The sequence below is a fragment of the Diceros bicornis genome, chromosome 13, assembly GCF_020826845.1.
Source record: "Diceros bicornis minor isolate mBicDic1 chromosome 13, mDicBic1.mat.cur, whole genome shotgun sequence".
NCBI classification, from domain to species: domain Eukaryota; kingdom Metazoa; phylum Chordata; class Mammalia; order Perissodactyla; family Rhinocerotidae; genus Diceros; species Diceros bicornis.
Window position 1 is genome coordinate 49,991,997 of NC_080752.1, and position 14,457 is coordinate 50,006,453.

The 14,457-nt window shown below is 51.0% G+C and overlaps 1 protein-coding gene across 1 annotated transcript; it reads right to left on the reverse strand.

Annotated features, from left to right (window-relative positions):
* Nucleotides 1-9,332: 9,332 nt before the first annotated feature.
* C13H1orf216 (chromosome 13 C1orf216 homolog) lies at nt 9,333-13,463 on the reverse strand. The gene is made up of 2 exons (XM_058552070.1): nt 13,317-13,463; nt 9,333-11,185 (listed from the first exon to the last, which is right to left on the reverse strand). Exon 2 carries the CDS (start codon nt 11,178-11,180, stop codon nt 10,491-10,493), a length of 690 nt encoding a protein of 229 aa, XP_058408053.1. The 5' UTR covers nt 11,181-11,185; nt 13,317-13,463; the 3' UTR covers nt 9,333-10,490.
* Between the last annotated feature and the right edge of the window lie 994 nt (nt 13,464-14,457).

The window sequence follows — 14,457 nt, forward strand, 5'->3', positions numbered from 1 at the left end:
TAACGGTAGTTATCCTTCTCTGGGCGAAGTTTATAAGGCCATGGCCACCCTAACCATTCCTGCCTCACTGAATGAGGGACCCATATAAGTCACAAGATCAGTTAACTTTGCTGCTTGACCTTGACTAAAGCTTCTTCGCTGAAAAATGGGGTTGATTGTACCTACTCTGTAGCCAAATAACAGAACTGGAAGTGATTTGAAAAATGTTAAATATTTTGAAGAGGCCAGGTACTAGAAGATTCCATAAGGTAATTTGCCATTTCCAGATGAGCCAGAAAACCTCTCTTCTTCTCTCCTGACTCAGTTTCCTCATCTGTTAGATGAGTGCACAGCCATTCTAACTCCCCATCCCAAAAATACTCATGTACATGAGCACGCAGTCACGCATACACACACAAACTAGAAGATCTCATTAAGAATTGGAGGAGTATGTGAATCTCATATAAAAGAAGTTTCATTATGGAGATCAAGGTGGTGATTGCACCTGAGGCAAATTGGGGGGTTGGCAGGAAATCAACTTAGAAGAGTCTGCTCCTATCTGGGTGAGTTTAGGGGCAGGAATGAATTCAGGGGAAGGGGGTTTGTGAGTCCTGGGAGGCTGTATGAGGATTTCAGGCACTCCAGGCACAGGAGGCATAATAGGCAGCCCCTTGGGCCGGCCCCGTGGCTTAGCGGTTAAGTGCGTGCACTCTGCTGATGGCAGCCGGGGTTCGGATCCCGGGCGCGCACTGACGCACCGCTTCTCTGGCCATGGTGAGGCCGCATCCCACATACAGCAACTAGAAGGATGTGCAACTATGACATACAACTATCTACTGGGGCTTTGGGGGGAAAATAAATAAATTAAAAAAAAAAAGAATAGGCAGCCCCTTCCCTTCCCTCCATTTTCCTAAGAAGGAGGAAACAGTCCTCTAGAGCATTAACTGTAAAGCTGTAGCATGAAGCACACACTTGCTGTCATGTCTCCCTCCCTCTTCGATTCCAAGGGCAAATTCCCACCTCTTTCTTGCTCAGTTTCTCTGCTCTTAGCCTCAGGTCAGTGGGGATGCTCCCTAGCTTAGAGAACCCTTTCTGGGTACAAATGAGCCCGTTTCTCAGGCAAGAAGTCTGTAACCTTGTTTCTTCCTGGTCAGGGTTGGAGGGAGAATGTGAGAACAGAGAGTAGTCTGTCTGTCCTGCCAGAAATGGAACCCACCTAAAGAAACTTTGGTTTATTCACCTGCAAAATATGACAATAGAGAAACTGCTTCATGGAGTTATTGTGAGGGTCAAATGGCACAGGAAGGCCTGATTCATGTTGGTCATTCTTTCTCACCATGTCCCTTGGCTGCTCTTTATCACTACGGTATTTCCATCCATTTCTCCATCCTCACTCCCCATTCTCCATTCTCATCTCATCTCCTTCCCATCCTGTCCTAGAGCACACTCACTCCCAACCATTCCATTTTTAGGAATACTAAAAGCAGGACCTCCCATGGAAAGTATTCCCAACCTTGTTAATACAAGCAAACTTAACTTTTCTTTTTCTTAAATTATTAATAACCACAAACAATAAAGATTATCATTTCAGTAGCCTCCATTAAAATTAATATCTAAACAGCACAAAAATTTCACGGTTTAGAAAACAAATGGTCAATTACTGAAATAAAAACAGTTGCTTCTAGAAGGGCTCAAAAATAATAAGGCAAATTAAGGGGAAAACAACACATTGGGCTGTAAAATATTTTGCAATTCACAAACCAATTTCAAGAGTATTATTTAATACTCGCAACAATCCTATAAAGTAGATGGTACCTGCTTTCTTACCCTCTTCTAACAGATGAGGAAACTAAGGCTCCAAAAGATTAAGTGAATTAATGTCTTTGTCACAGGCTAGGGAGCTTGCAAACGGACTCTAAGGCCAGTTTTCTAAGGGGTACAAGGAAGAGGAAGGGAATGGGCATGGGGAAGATTCAAATGTTGAGTGGGGGTGGGGGTGATGAATGGGAATGAAAGGGGGCCTGGAGTAAGTGGGATGGGAACAATACGCTCAGGACAGATGGTAATGTCAAGGAGATCAGGATGGGGATACAGATAAGAGGAAATGAAGACGGTTATAAAGGTAGGTAGGGGATGGATGTGGGGCAGTGTGGAGTTTGAGGTGGTGAGAGCACTGATTCTGCAGCCAGACTGCCTAGGTTTGAGTCCTGGCTCTGCCTCCTACCAACTATGTGAATTTAGGCAAGTTTCTCAACACCCCTGGGCCTCGACTTCTTCATCTACAAAATGGGAGTGATAATAGTATTTTTCTCCTAGGGTTATTGTGAGGATTAGATGAGTTAACACATGTAAAGTACCAAGAACAGTGCCTGCCCTGGCACAAAGTAAGTGCTCTATGGGCATGCTCTTCTCCTTCTGCTCCCTCTCTGCCTCTTCCTCCTTCTTCTCCTCTTTCTTCTCTCTTATTGTTGTTGCTGCTGCTGTTAGGAAGATGGTTTGGGCTGCACTAGAGAAGTGAGTTGGGAAAGATGGTGTTGAGAATGGAAGGAGGATGAGCTGGCTGTGGGGATGGGAATAACATGTGGATGCAGTAGAAATAAAAAATGGGAGAGAGCATGGCATTAAAACTCACCAGACCCACCAGAGAAAAGAAGCTTTGGACTTCTTCCCAGGGGCCTAGACACACATATACATCTGTATACACCTGCATGTTCTGCACTGAGCCTGTATTGTTGGGTTTCTGCAGAACCAAATTCAGTTCAAAGCAGGGAGGGTCTTTTGAGGCAGTCTCATTGGCTCCCATAATGAAGCCCAATGACCTTGGTATAGAACCTCTCTCTTCACAGGACTGGCTTCTGGGGTTCCAGGTCTGCATCCATTACTACCCCATACACATCCAAACTGTGAATGTCCTGGGTGTACCTGAAGACAGGTATGTCCGGATCACAGACAGGCAGGATATTTTACTGACCTTATTATACTGCCCAGCATCCCAGGAAGTGATGTGATGTCTCAGGCCAAGTTCATGAGAGCCAGCATTCAAAACACTTGTACAAATAAAGCCCCTCTCCACACTGCAGTTGCTGGCTCCAAAAGACTCCTCCATCTCTGGGACAGTACCCTGCTTCTGAACCCTCAGAGGCCTGTACCTGCCTCCCCAGCACAAGTCCCCTTCACTTTTCCTAGGTTGCTCTTTTCCTTACCTACTCTTGCTCGTCCTCCAGGTAGACATCAGCTCCTCTGTGAACTCTTTCCTAATTGTCCCTCACCTTTCTCATTCCTCTTCCCACCCCAAACACAGAATTGTCTCTCCATTCTCTAGATTCCCATGGCAATGTGTTTCCCAAAAGTGATCCCTGGAACACTGAATCTATAAGATGATCTACGGAAAAAGCGTTCCATGTTCAAACAAGTTTGAGAAGCCCTCTTCACACACTGTCCTCCTCTTAGGAATTCACAATGCACACTGGCACAGTAAAGGCCCTGAGAAGTCCTGCGGTAAAGAAGTCCAGTTAGCATCATCTAACCCAGTGTTCTCCAAGCCCCTTTGATCACGGAAATCGTTTACTTCCCACCTATTGGAACATGCTCTGGAAAGAGCTTCCACAGCACCATGTACAGACTTCTGTTAGCACTTATCGGATAGACTGTGAAGTCTCTGCAGGCTGGGACTGTGTCTGATTCATCTGGGTCCCCAATGCCTAGCAGAAGGTCTGGCACATGGTAGACAGTAATAAATATCTGTTGAATGCAGGAATTTCCTGTCTGTGACTGAGATGAGGACACGAAGGGCACCTTGGAGGCAGATTCCTGGCAGTGCCTGGGAGGAGGTGTCTGGTGACAATGGTGACAAACAGAGTGACACAGACATGCTTGCAGACCGTGGCGTTCTGGGTTCTCTGGGGATGTGATCTGTCCTGAGGGATCTGGGACAGAGATGAGGGTGTCCAGCATCCCTGGGGATTCAGGCACCTGGAGTGGCCTCTGTAGCCACAGTGGCCTGAGGGAGCCCAAGGGAGGGCAGGACCTCATCCGCTTGGGAGGAACCCAGCTGTCCTGCATGTGGCAGACATACTGTGGGTAAGGCTGGGCCAGCACACACCATCTCCAGAGGGTCTGGCTTTCCTGAATCATCCACTGTCCTGAAGTTCCCTGGACCTTGGGGCTCTGAAGGATGGTTCTGTGAGGAACAAGTCTAGCCAGCTGTTTCATTCCTTTTCTTGAGAGGGAAAAAAATCTCCATAAAGGCTCTTGAGGAAGGTCGTTGTGGACTAGACAGTAACTTGTGGAACGCCAGACCCTGGGGAAAGATCAGGCCGGGGGATGCAGGAACCAGTCAGAGAAGGCCTTGCAAGCCAAGCTAAGCAAGCTGAGCCCCTGGAGAGCCTTGGAACGGTCTTAAGTTAGAGGACCGTTTGAGAATCTCACTCTAGAGCAGTGTGGTGAACGGAAGGGACAGAACCAGAGCAGGGGCCCTTCCAGTTGTCCAGGTGAGAGATGACGGTGGCCTGAACCGAGGAGGGGGATGTTGGAGTGGAGAGGAAGGCTTGGGCTAGAGAAGTACTTGGGAGGTGGAAGGGACAGGATTTGGTGATTGATGGGCGTTAGGAGTGACTAGGAGGGCCGAGGCTCATGCTGCAGATGACTGAGTGGAATGAGCAGGTTTGTGGGTAGGGAGAAGACGAGCTCAGTTTCAGACATGGGAAGTTGAGGAGCTGTGGGTCATCTGGGTGGAGCTGTCCAGTGGGCAGTTGGATATGCTGGGGACGGGAGGCAGAGGCCCTGCTGGAGACAGAGGTTTGGGAGTCCCGAGATGGGGGGGGACTGAAGGCACAGAGGGGAGGAGATCCCAGGAAGTGTGTGGAGAGAAGAGGTCCCAGGACAGCCCAGGGGAGCATCAAGGTCTAGGGAGTTTCCTGCCCTGAGAGCTATGCGAATACTGAACGTTGGGGGGTGGCTAGAGGAGTCCAAGAAGCACGCGGAACAACCCGTGTTTCCTCCAGCCCGCTAATTCGCAGTAACTCCTCCGTGCACACCCACAGGTCCAGTCCCACATCTATGTTCTCACTTACAGGCCCGCAGCCCTCTCTTGCTCTTCCCTCCGCGGCCCACCCCTCCCTGCAGACCCTGGGGTTAATCCTCCGCCTCATCCAGATTAGGGGCACTGTTCCCCTTTGTGCGCCCAAGTGCCCGAGGCGAAAGCCCTGGGAGGCTCGCGGCCTTCCAGGCAGCTGAGGTGGGCAGGGCAGGGGAGGGCGCCGGGGAGGAGACACAAAAGAGGGGAGGGATTCGGCTGCAGCTGTCCCGCGAGGGGCCGGGACAAAGGGCCTGCTGGCGGCCCGGCCCGAGCCGTTTTCATGCTTGTTGGGATTAGGCGCAGGAAACGTCGCTCGCAATCGTGCGGATCAACAGTCCGGTGCGCGCCGGCGCGTGGGGCGGGCTCGGTCCCGCCCGCCCCCGCTTTGTGCGGAGCCCGCGGCCCGTGCGACTTGAGGTGGCGCAGGGGTCCGGGGAGGCCGCCCTTTTGTCTGCGCCTTTCGAGGGACGAGCCCCGCCCAGGGACCGCTGAACACCAGCTGAACGCCGGCCTCCAGCCCTCCCCTTCCCCAGCGCGGAGCACGGGAGCTCCACCTCGCGCCCCCTCTTGGGGCAAAGTCACGGCCTCGCGACGCCCGGAGTCCCTCGGATTGCTCCCATCCCACGGACCGAGTCTTCTTTCATCCCCCGGGGGGGGGGGGGCGAGAGGACCTAGCCCCACCACCCGCACTGACCTTAGTGCGATGAACCTCCCTTTCTCCCGCGCCACCTTCCCCTCTCCTAGGCTCAGAGTGGCTTGTGCCTTAGTCTTTTGGATGCAAGTCTCATCTACCTTTGCAGGCAAGACCTGCTCAAGGGCAGGGGCAGGCTCCGCAGGGCCTTGTGCGGAGGCGCTCAATGCATTATGTTTTAATGCATACAAAGCATCTTCAGGTCCATTTCTTCATTCAATCCGTACAAGTGCCACAGGCGGGGAAATGGAGGCAGTCTAGACAGTCTCTGGACCAGGTCTACCTCCCTCAGGAGGTGCTGCACTAGCCTCAGCACTTCCCACGATCAGGCCTGAGGGCCAGCGTACCTGATGCGAAACGGCAATTCTTGGCTGGGTTGGCTCATCCACTGCGGTCCTGCCACAGTTTTCCTACCCCAAATTCTGCTGGCTTGGCTGTAGCTCTAACCCTGCTTTTGCCCCGCTCCTTCCCTACCTCACTGCCACACCAGGGGCTGGGCCTGTCCCTAGACCCTCAGTGACTGGCAGGGGTCCTGTAAACATACGATTTATCACACTATTACTTGGTCTGATTTCATCTCTTTCTCAGCTCAGAAAGCTCTTTTATGGAGAGGAATATTAGGCAGCTTTATTTTTAAAAAGGCTTTTTTTAAAGATGCCTTTCAAATTTTAGATTCAAATTCCTTAAGCCCAAATTTGATTGTTTTTCTCTGAAAAAGTTAAATGTGCATCACAAAAGCACTATTTATAATAATAATCATAACTCTCATTAGTGAAGTTTACTATGTGCCAGGTACAGTTCTAAGGTATTTTGCATATTATGTATTCATTTAATCCTTGCAACAACCCTATTAGGTAGTTACTACTATTGTCTCCATTCTAAGACGAGGAAACTGAGGGACAGAGAAGTTAATTGACTTGCCCAAGGTCACAGAGATGGAAAGGAATGGTGCCAACGACCAAATTCAGGGCTCTGGCTTCCGAGTCTGTGCTCTTAACCACTGGTTGTGCTAGAAGAGCCTTCACACCTTCAGAAAGGGGCCCCTTTTGAAAATTCACCCTCTCATGCTGTGAGGGCTTGAATGTTGTCTCCTTGTTAGAAATCTCTAATCTGGTTAAAGTTATTCAAATTTAGCTATAGTCCTTTGCTAGAACAACACTCTTAATGAGCGGAATTTGTTAAAACTGGTTCAATATTGTTTCTATTTCAATGTCAAATGTAGAGATGGCAAGAATTATTAATGTCCTGGGTTGATGACTGTTTCAGTGAGAAGCATACTTTGCAAGGTTTAAAATATGTATACTTTGTTGGGAAAGGTAAAAGGGGACATTAGATTTCTCTGAAATGTTTCAATTATAAGTAGAATGTAATTTTTATTTGTGTAATTAAAAAATAATCAACAGGTGGCCCGGTGGCGTAGTGGTTGGCTTTGCGCGCTCCACTTTGGCAGCCCGGGGTTCACGGGTTTGGATCCCGGGCGCAGACCTACGCACTGCTCATCAAGCCATGCTGTGGCGGCATCCCACATACAAAATAGAGGAGGATGGGCACAGATGTTAGCTCAGGGCGAAGCTTCCTCAGCAAAAAGAGGAAGATTGGCAACAGACTTTAGCTCAGAGCCAATCTTCCTCACCAAAAAAAAAAAAAATCAAAATATGCCTTTATTTAATCAATCAAAATATACTTTCTGTGGTCAGCAGCCTCTAAGCTGGCCTCCGATCATCCCTGCCTCCTGGTACTTCATGCCTTGTATAATATCCTCCCTTTGAGTAACTTCTTCTAACCAATAGAATATGGCAACATTGAGGGGATGTCACTCCTGTGATTGGTTGCAGATAATCGTGACTTCTGTCTTGCTAGTATTCTATTAACTTTCTTGCTTGTATGCTTTGATGAAGGGAGCTGCCATGTTGGAAGGGCCCACGTGGCAAGGAACTGAAGGTGACCCCCAGCCAACAGCCCTCGAGGAACTGAATGCTCCCAACAAATGAGACCACGGACCCTGGAGTGACACCCTGATTGCAGCCTTGTGAGAGATTCCTGACCTACAGAAATGGTGAGATAACAAACGGGCGTTGTTTTAAGTCACTAAGTTTTAGGGTAATTTGTTATGCAGCAATACGTAACTAATATACTTTTTTTTATAAAAGTAATGAATTTTTGAAGAACTAATTAATAAATCATCATATAAACTAATGTAAAATAGAGGATCTAATCTAGATTGTCATTGACAAATATCTGAAGTCATGTACATGTATTTTTTTTCCCCCCAAAGCCCCAGTAGATAGTTGTATGTCATAGCTGCACATCCTTCTAGTTGCTGTATGTGGGACACGGCCTCAGCATGGCCGGACAAGCGGTACCTCAGTGCGCGCCCGGGATCCGAACCCGGGCCACCAGCAGCGGAGCGCGCGCACCCAACCGCTAAACCACAGGGCTGGCCCATGTACATGTATTATAACTACATCTGTGTCAGAACAATCTAAGGACCCTAACTCAATCTTGCACTCAGGGCACCCCTCAGGGGAGTGGTGGCTCTAGGCCATGGTTGAGTATGTGAGGGTGTTTGTGTGTATTGGATGGGGGTGGGAGGGAGTATGTGTCCCTCACAATCACTGCCCCCCCTTTCAGGCCCAAAGGTGCAAGGACAAGGGCAGTCCCATATGGGGATCTTGGGCAGAGGCCAAGTCTCCCCAGTCAGACTGAGAGGCCCTTGAGGAAAGACCTCACCCCCCACCCCCCCACCACCTCCGCCATCCAACTGCCAGCCAAAGCAGGCTGAATTCCTCCTCCGCAGGGTCTCCCCCTACCCCCTCCCCCCAGCTCCCAACCCAGAACCCTGCTCAAAAGGGGAGCTCAGACGGTATGGAAAAGAAGCCACTAGACAACAGGTAGAATAGAAACATAAACTCAGGAAATGCATTTCTCTGTGCCAGTATATTTGTCCTGGGTTGGTCCAGAGGCCAGGTTCACACTCAACATGCAAAAGCTAGACACAAAGTCCCCAGGACCACTGCTTCAGCCTCACTCTCTATACCTATCACCCATCCACCCATCAGGAATGGAACTCTTAGAGATAGTCAGAGCCCCCACATTTTGCAGATAGGGCGACTGAGGGCCAGAGGCAGCATTGTGACCTCCATGTCACTGCTCACCCATCAGGATCTTGATCCTTTTGGCTCCCAGAAGCAAAGCAGAGAGCTTGGCTACCTTAGTCCTTGGTTCTCCCCAGAACTCACCTCCTCTCCACGTTACAGAGCCTCTGCTGGAGCCTGTCAACCCTCATTTAAAGGGCCATGTGGTGACAGAAGGGGGTATGACCCAGCATCCTAACAGCTTCCAGAGGCTGGGCTGAGACTGCCCCCTGCCCACCCTGGAAAGCCGAACTGTGGCTTCTCCTGGCCCAGACAGTCTGATTTCAGGGAAATGGACCAAACTAATTCGACATCCAGTGTTGCTAAACCCAGAGAGGAGGCACAGCAAATAGAGGCACAGGGAGGGAAGTGAGATTTTTCCCAAAAGCCTTGGAATAACTTGTCCATTCCTTACAAACTTATAAGCACACATTCCTTTTCTTTTCTTTTTTAAAAATTTTTTATTGAGGTACAATTGACATAGAATATTATATTAGCACACCTTCTTTTTCATCAGAAGCTTAATTCAACATGGTTTGCAACAGCTCCTCTGCAGTGGAGAGGTGTGGTTTGTTTGGGAACTGATATTTTAGAATTCCTTTTCCCATTCTTCACAGGGTTCTATAATTGTCATCTCCTCCATCCCCATCTCCCATGTGCCCAAAGGCAGAGTTCAAGAAGGATAGTCCGCTATCTTCTCTGACCCTTCCCCTACCCCTGCCATGGTCTCAATCACCACCCCCAGCTCCCCTCCCTAATACTAATTCTCTACCAATTGCCCTGGCAAAACTGCAGCCAAAGAGCTATGACAGGCCAGAGCAGCCAGCAAACTTCCTACAGCAAATCCACCATCAGGGACAACAGCCTTAGCAGAGTGAAGTCTGGGAGGAGTGAGGGGAAAGGAGACGGGGAAATCCCAGGAGAATGGATCAGCTACAACCCTCAGATAAATGACAGCAGGCTAGCCCTCTCTGTCCAAGGAGCCCTCTTTCTTCTATGGAGAAAAAAGGCTAGGGTAGGCCATGGGTAACACAGGTTGTGGACAGATGCCCCACACAGGCAACTAAATATCTATTTATACACATCTGCTTGTGAGCCTGCCTGCAAATACACATGCTCCTAACATACACTTCCCATGCCTGCACTGCACACATGCACCCCTCCACATAGGCCTGCACACACAAGGGCTCACTCACATACACCCACCACAAGCCTACACACTCAAACTCACTCATATGCACACACATCTTTGCATATACATCCTCACTCATGCACATATACAAACACTGTTGGGTACCTGTCCATGCACGCATATACAAATTGACTCACTCTTACATACATGTTATACATACACGTATGTTCCCTCTTCCACACTCATACATAGGTCTGCATATAAGTTATTTTGTGTGCACACACAGCACATACAAGCTGATACACAGGTGCTGATTCACACATGCTTGCACATACCTGCCTACATGTTAGCACACACATACTCACTTATGCTTACCTGCACTCATACCAGCAAATAATCATGTACTTACTTGTACACAACCACACACATGCCTGCAAATATATACATATATCCTTGCACCCCTCTGGAGGTACACCCTTAGCGCTGGTCCTGGGGCCTGGATGGTGCTGCCCTCTGGTGGAGACAGCGGATAAGCTCCTTTCGGTTGTCTAGGATGGTGTCAAAGCTCTCCTGCAGACGGGTCTGCTGGTCAACCAACTGATGCTGCAGGCCCCGGATCCACTGGAGCAGGGCCAGGCGACGGTACATCACCAAGTGCACATGGTGCTTCTCCTTCTCCAGCTCTTTATAGCGCTCTTGAGCCTGCAGCTGCTGCACGGCCTGGGCCACCGAAGGCAGAAGGGGATCTGAAGGGCCAGGGCCTCGAGGGGTCCCACAAGCAGGCTCAGGGCTGCTGCTAGGGCTGTCGATGCTCAGGGAGCTGCTGGCATAGCCGTTGTCCTCCAAAGGGGAGCAGACTGTGCTGGTATCACCCATCTTCTCAGGCTCAGCTCTGGGGATCTCTGCCCCCTCTGGTGGGCTGCGGACCTCCCCCTCAGAAAGTCCAGAGGCCTGGAAGGCCTGATTGTCAGAGGGCAACTCAGAGGAGCTCTTCATCAGGATGGACTCCCCTTGGCCTGCCATCCCATGCCAATTCTCATTGGCATCCTTGGCACTCGCCATGAAGTTGGAGTTGCTGTCTGGTTGGAGCTCTGGCTGACATACTCCAGGAGGTGGGCCCCCCAGGAACTGGCCCCCCTCAGCTGGCCCTGGCTGGATGGCAAACATTTTGTCTGTACAGGGGAAGCAGAAGAATGAGTCAGAGCAGGACAGGGTAGGGGACCTGAAGTCATGGCAACTTAGCTGCAGGGACCAGGCAGCAAGCAAGAGCCTGGCTGCTCCTTCTCAGTTCCTCTCCCTCAACTCTGGTAACACCTCCCTTCGTGGTTTTCATCCTCCCTCTCTGACTGCTGATTCTCAGTCTCCTGCATCAGGTTTTCCCTCAGCCCTCTGAAGCAGGCTTTCTTCTCATCCTATGCACTTCTCCCCAGCTGATCCCATCCTCTGCTGCAGCTTCAAGAACCATCACGTGCTGGTGGCTCTCAGATCTGTCTGCGGCCCAGACCCAACTGCTATCCAATTCTGAAACCAACCATAGGTTCCTCAAATTCGACATGTCCAAACCAGCTCTCCCTCTTCAGTGTCCTCAGCAAAATGGCCCCACTCTCCATTCAGTCACTCCAGTCAGAGACCTGGGAGCATCCTGGACTCCTCACTCTGCTTCCTTCCCCCATCTCATTGGCCACCAAATTCTGACGATTCTTCCTCTTAAATACCTCTGTGTGTGTATGTACACACGTCTACTCACTTTCACTTGGTTCAGGCCATTTCTTACCTGGAGTACTGACTGCCACAGCCTTTTCACTGATCTCTCTGCCTCCGGTTAAAAATGTAAATTTGTTTTCTCATGGCTCCAAGTGCCCTCCCTAAACTCCGGATAAACCTCTCCACAACCTCCAAGGCTGTGCCTCCTCTAGCCCCCACTCACCCCTCCAGACTTACCTCTTGCCACTCTGCCCCTCCCACCACACAAAACTGCTCAGAGATCTCAAAACACACGGTTATTCTCTGCACACAATTCCCTTGGCCTCAATACCCTTCCTTTCCCCTCCCCTCTAAGCTCCTCCTTTCTCCACCCAGCAAATTCCTTTTTGTACCTCAAAACTCAGCTCTAACACCCCCACCTCCCTGAAGCCATCCTGATATTCTCCCCACTGTCCCAATACACACAAACAGTGAACTGTGCCTTCCTCAGGGTCCCCACTGCCCCGGGTATGCACTGTCTTATCCACGTTTGTTTCTCGTCCTTGGCACATAGTTGACCATCGGTAAATGTCCATTCAACTGTTGTTCTTTTTTAACTGTCTTATAATAACTGCTTATAAATCTAGCTCACTGACTAGACATGGAACTCCTCTAAATATCCTCCATCATGTTTCCCGGAGCCAGCACAGAGCCTGGCACTAAGCAGGCGTCAGTACATATTTGCTGAGTGACTGAATGGGGGACAGGGACTGCAGTGGGATATCCATGCTCAGGAAAAGAGAGCCAACAGCAGCAGGAGGCTATTGCTGGCTGCCCAGGGCTGGAAGAGCTGGGTTCAGTTCCCTCCCCCCGCCATGACAAGCTTCTCTTTTGACCTTGCCCCCTTCCCTCCACGTCTGCTATCTGTGTCCCTGACCTCAGCTAGCTTCATCCTGACGCCCTGGAGGGAAGGCATACCCCCTATTCTTTCCTCCCCAATAACCAGCTTCTACCAAAATCAGGGCTTGAATCGACAAGAGGTTTCTACTGACCACATCTTACTAGGATTAGAAAAACTGGGGATCTGTGAGAGTAAGGGATAGTGTAAGTGGAGGTGGCAGGGGCCTCCCCACATCAGTAGTGGGCAGAAGTCCTGGGGGAATGGTGTGGGGACAGTCCCTGTGTAACCTACGCACTCCCATCCCGCTAAGCAAGGTGCCTGGAGATATTCCCTGCCCAAATGTTTTCTTTTTCCTAAACTTGGGCGGGGCCACGAAGGAAGCTGGGATGCGGTGGCGGTGGTACTAAGGATCACGGGGTTCTCAGAGATGTAAAGTGGGAACCCAGACACCCCAGGCTCAGGCTTCTCTCCAAGCTAATCCGCAGTTTGCCGGGGTAGGGGGAAAGGTGGCTCTGTAAGGATGGCGGAGGCAGCCTCCCTTCCCGCCTCGCCTCGCGGGAGAGGGAGACTACCCCCCCCCCCCAAGGAGACAGAGGATAGAGACCATCCTTCCCTAATCTTCCCCAGGGAGGCAGCTGGGCAGAGGCTGCGACTCCCCGCGCCCCCCGCCCCCCACCAGCGGCTGGACCCCAAGCCCTCCCGCTCCGGCCCCGACTCACGGCCTGGAGGCGCCCGCCCTGCGCCGCTGGCTCTGGTTCCGCGGGCCCCGCGGCGGGCACTCGTCCCTCGCGTCTGGGGGTCCCTCGGCCTGGGCGCACGCGCGGGCCCGGGCGCGGGGTGCGGGGTTCCGGGGCGGCGCGCCCAGCCCCAGGCCGGGACTGCGGAGTCGGGCGGCGTCGGCGCGGCGGGGCGGGGCGGCGGGGCCCACGTGGGCCGGTTCGGTTTTCCGCGGAGCCGCGCGCCTGGGCCGCAGCGCCGGAACCGCCTACTCCACCTTCCGCAGCCTTGACCGAGGCCTTCCAGGTCCGGTTTTATCTCCTAATTGCATTCCCTGCGCCCCTCGCGTCGGTTTGCCTCACCGCAGATACAGTGGCATTTTCAGAATGAAAATCTGATCATGTTACCACGCTCCTGCTTAAAGCCCTTCAATGGCTTCCCCACTGCAGGGTAAATCCTCAAGGCAGCAGCCACAGGGCTCTGAGCATCCAGCCCTGTCTACGTCTCCAGCTTCATCCTTTTGCCCTCCATCTCTGCAACTGGGCCTCAGGCTCCTTTCTGCCATGAGGCTTTTGCACACACTGTTCCTTCTGCCTAAAATTCTCTTCCCCTTCTCGACTTACTCCTGTCTCAGATCGCTTCTCAGATAAACCTTCCCTGACCTCCTAGGCCAGATTAGATCCCCCTTTTATATTATCCCAGGGCACTTCGTACCTTTTCTTCATAGTATCTATCACAATTTGAAATTATATATTCATTTTGTGCTTATTTCATTAAAGTCACTTAATGAAAGCTATGTTTTAAGAGAAGAAAGAAAATTCCCCCTGGGACAGAGCTGGAGCTAATGTCCTGCACCCAGGCCCGGGTGGCTTCCTCCTGGCTGGGCAGAGAACCCCTCCATGCTGCCAGTGCAGTGAGCTCTTCTGTGAGCTGTGCAGTTTCTACTTACTGAAGCCTGATCCCCCTCACTCCCTTCCTTCTTGGGGGAAATGTGTAGGGGTTGGGAACTCAGTTTGCAATCAAAAAGAACAGAGTAATTGCTAACGTTAATGATAAAAGCAAAAAGTACTGCCTGGGGTTAGGGAAGTTAAAGCTTCTTAGATTAACTTCTTGCCTAGAGGCAGCCCCAGGAAGAAGACTGGG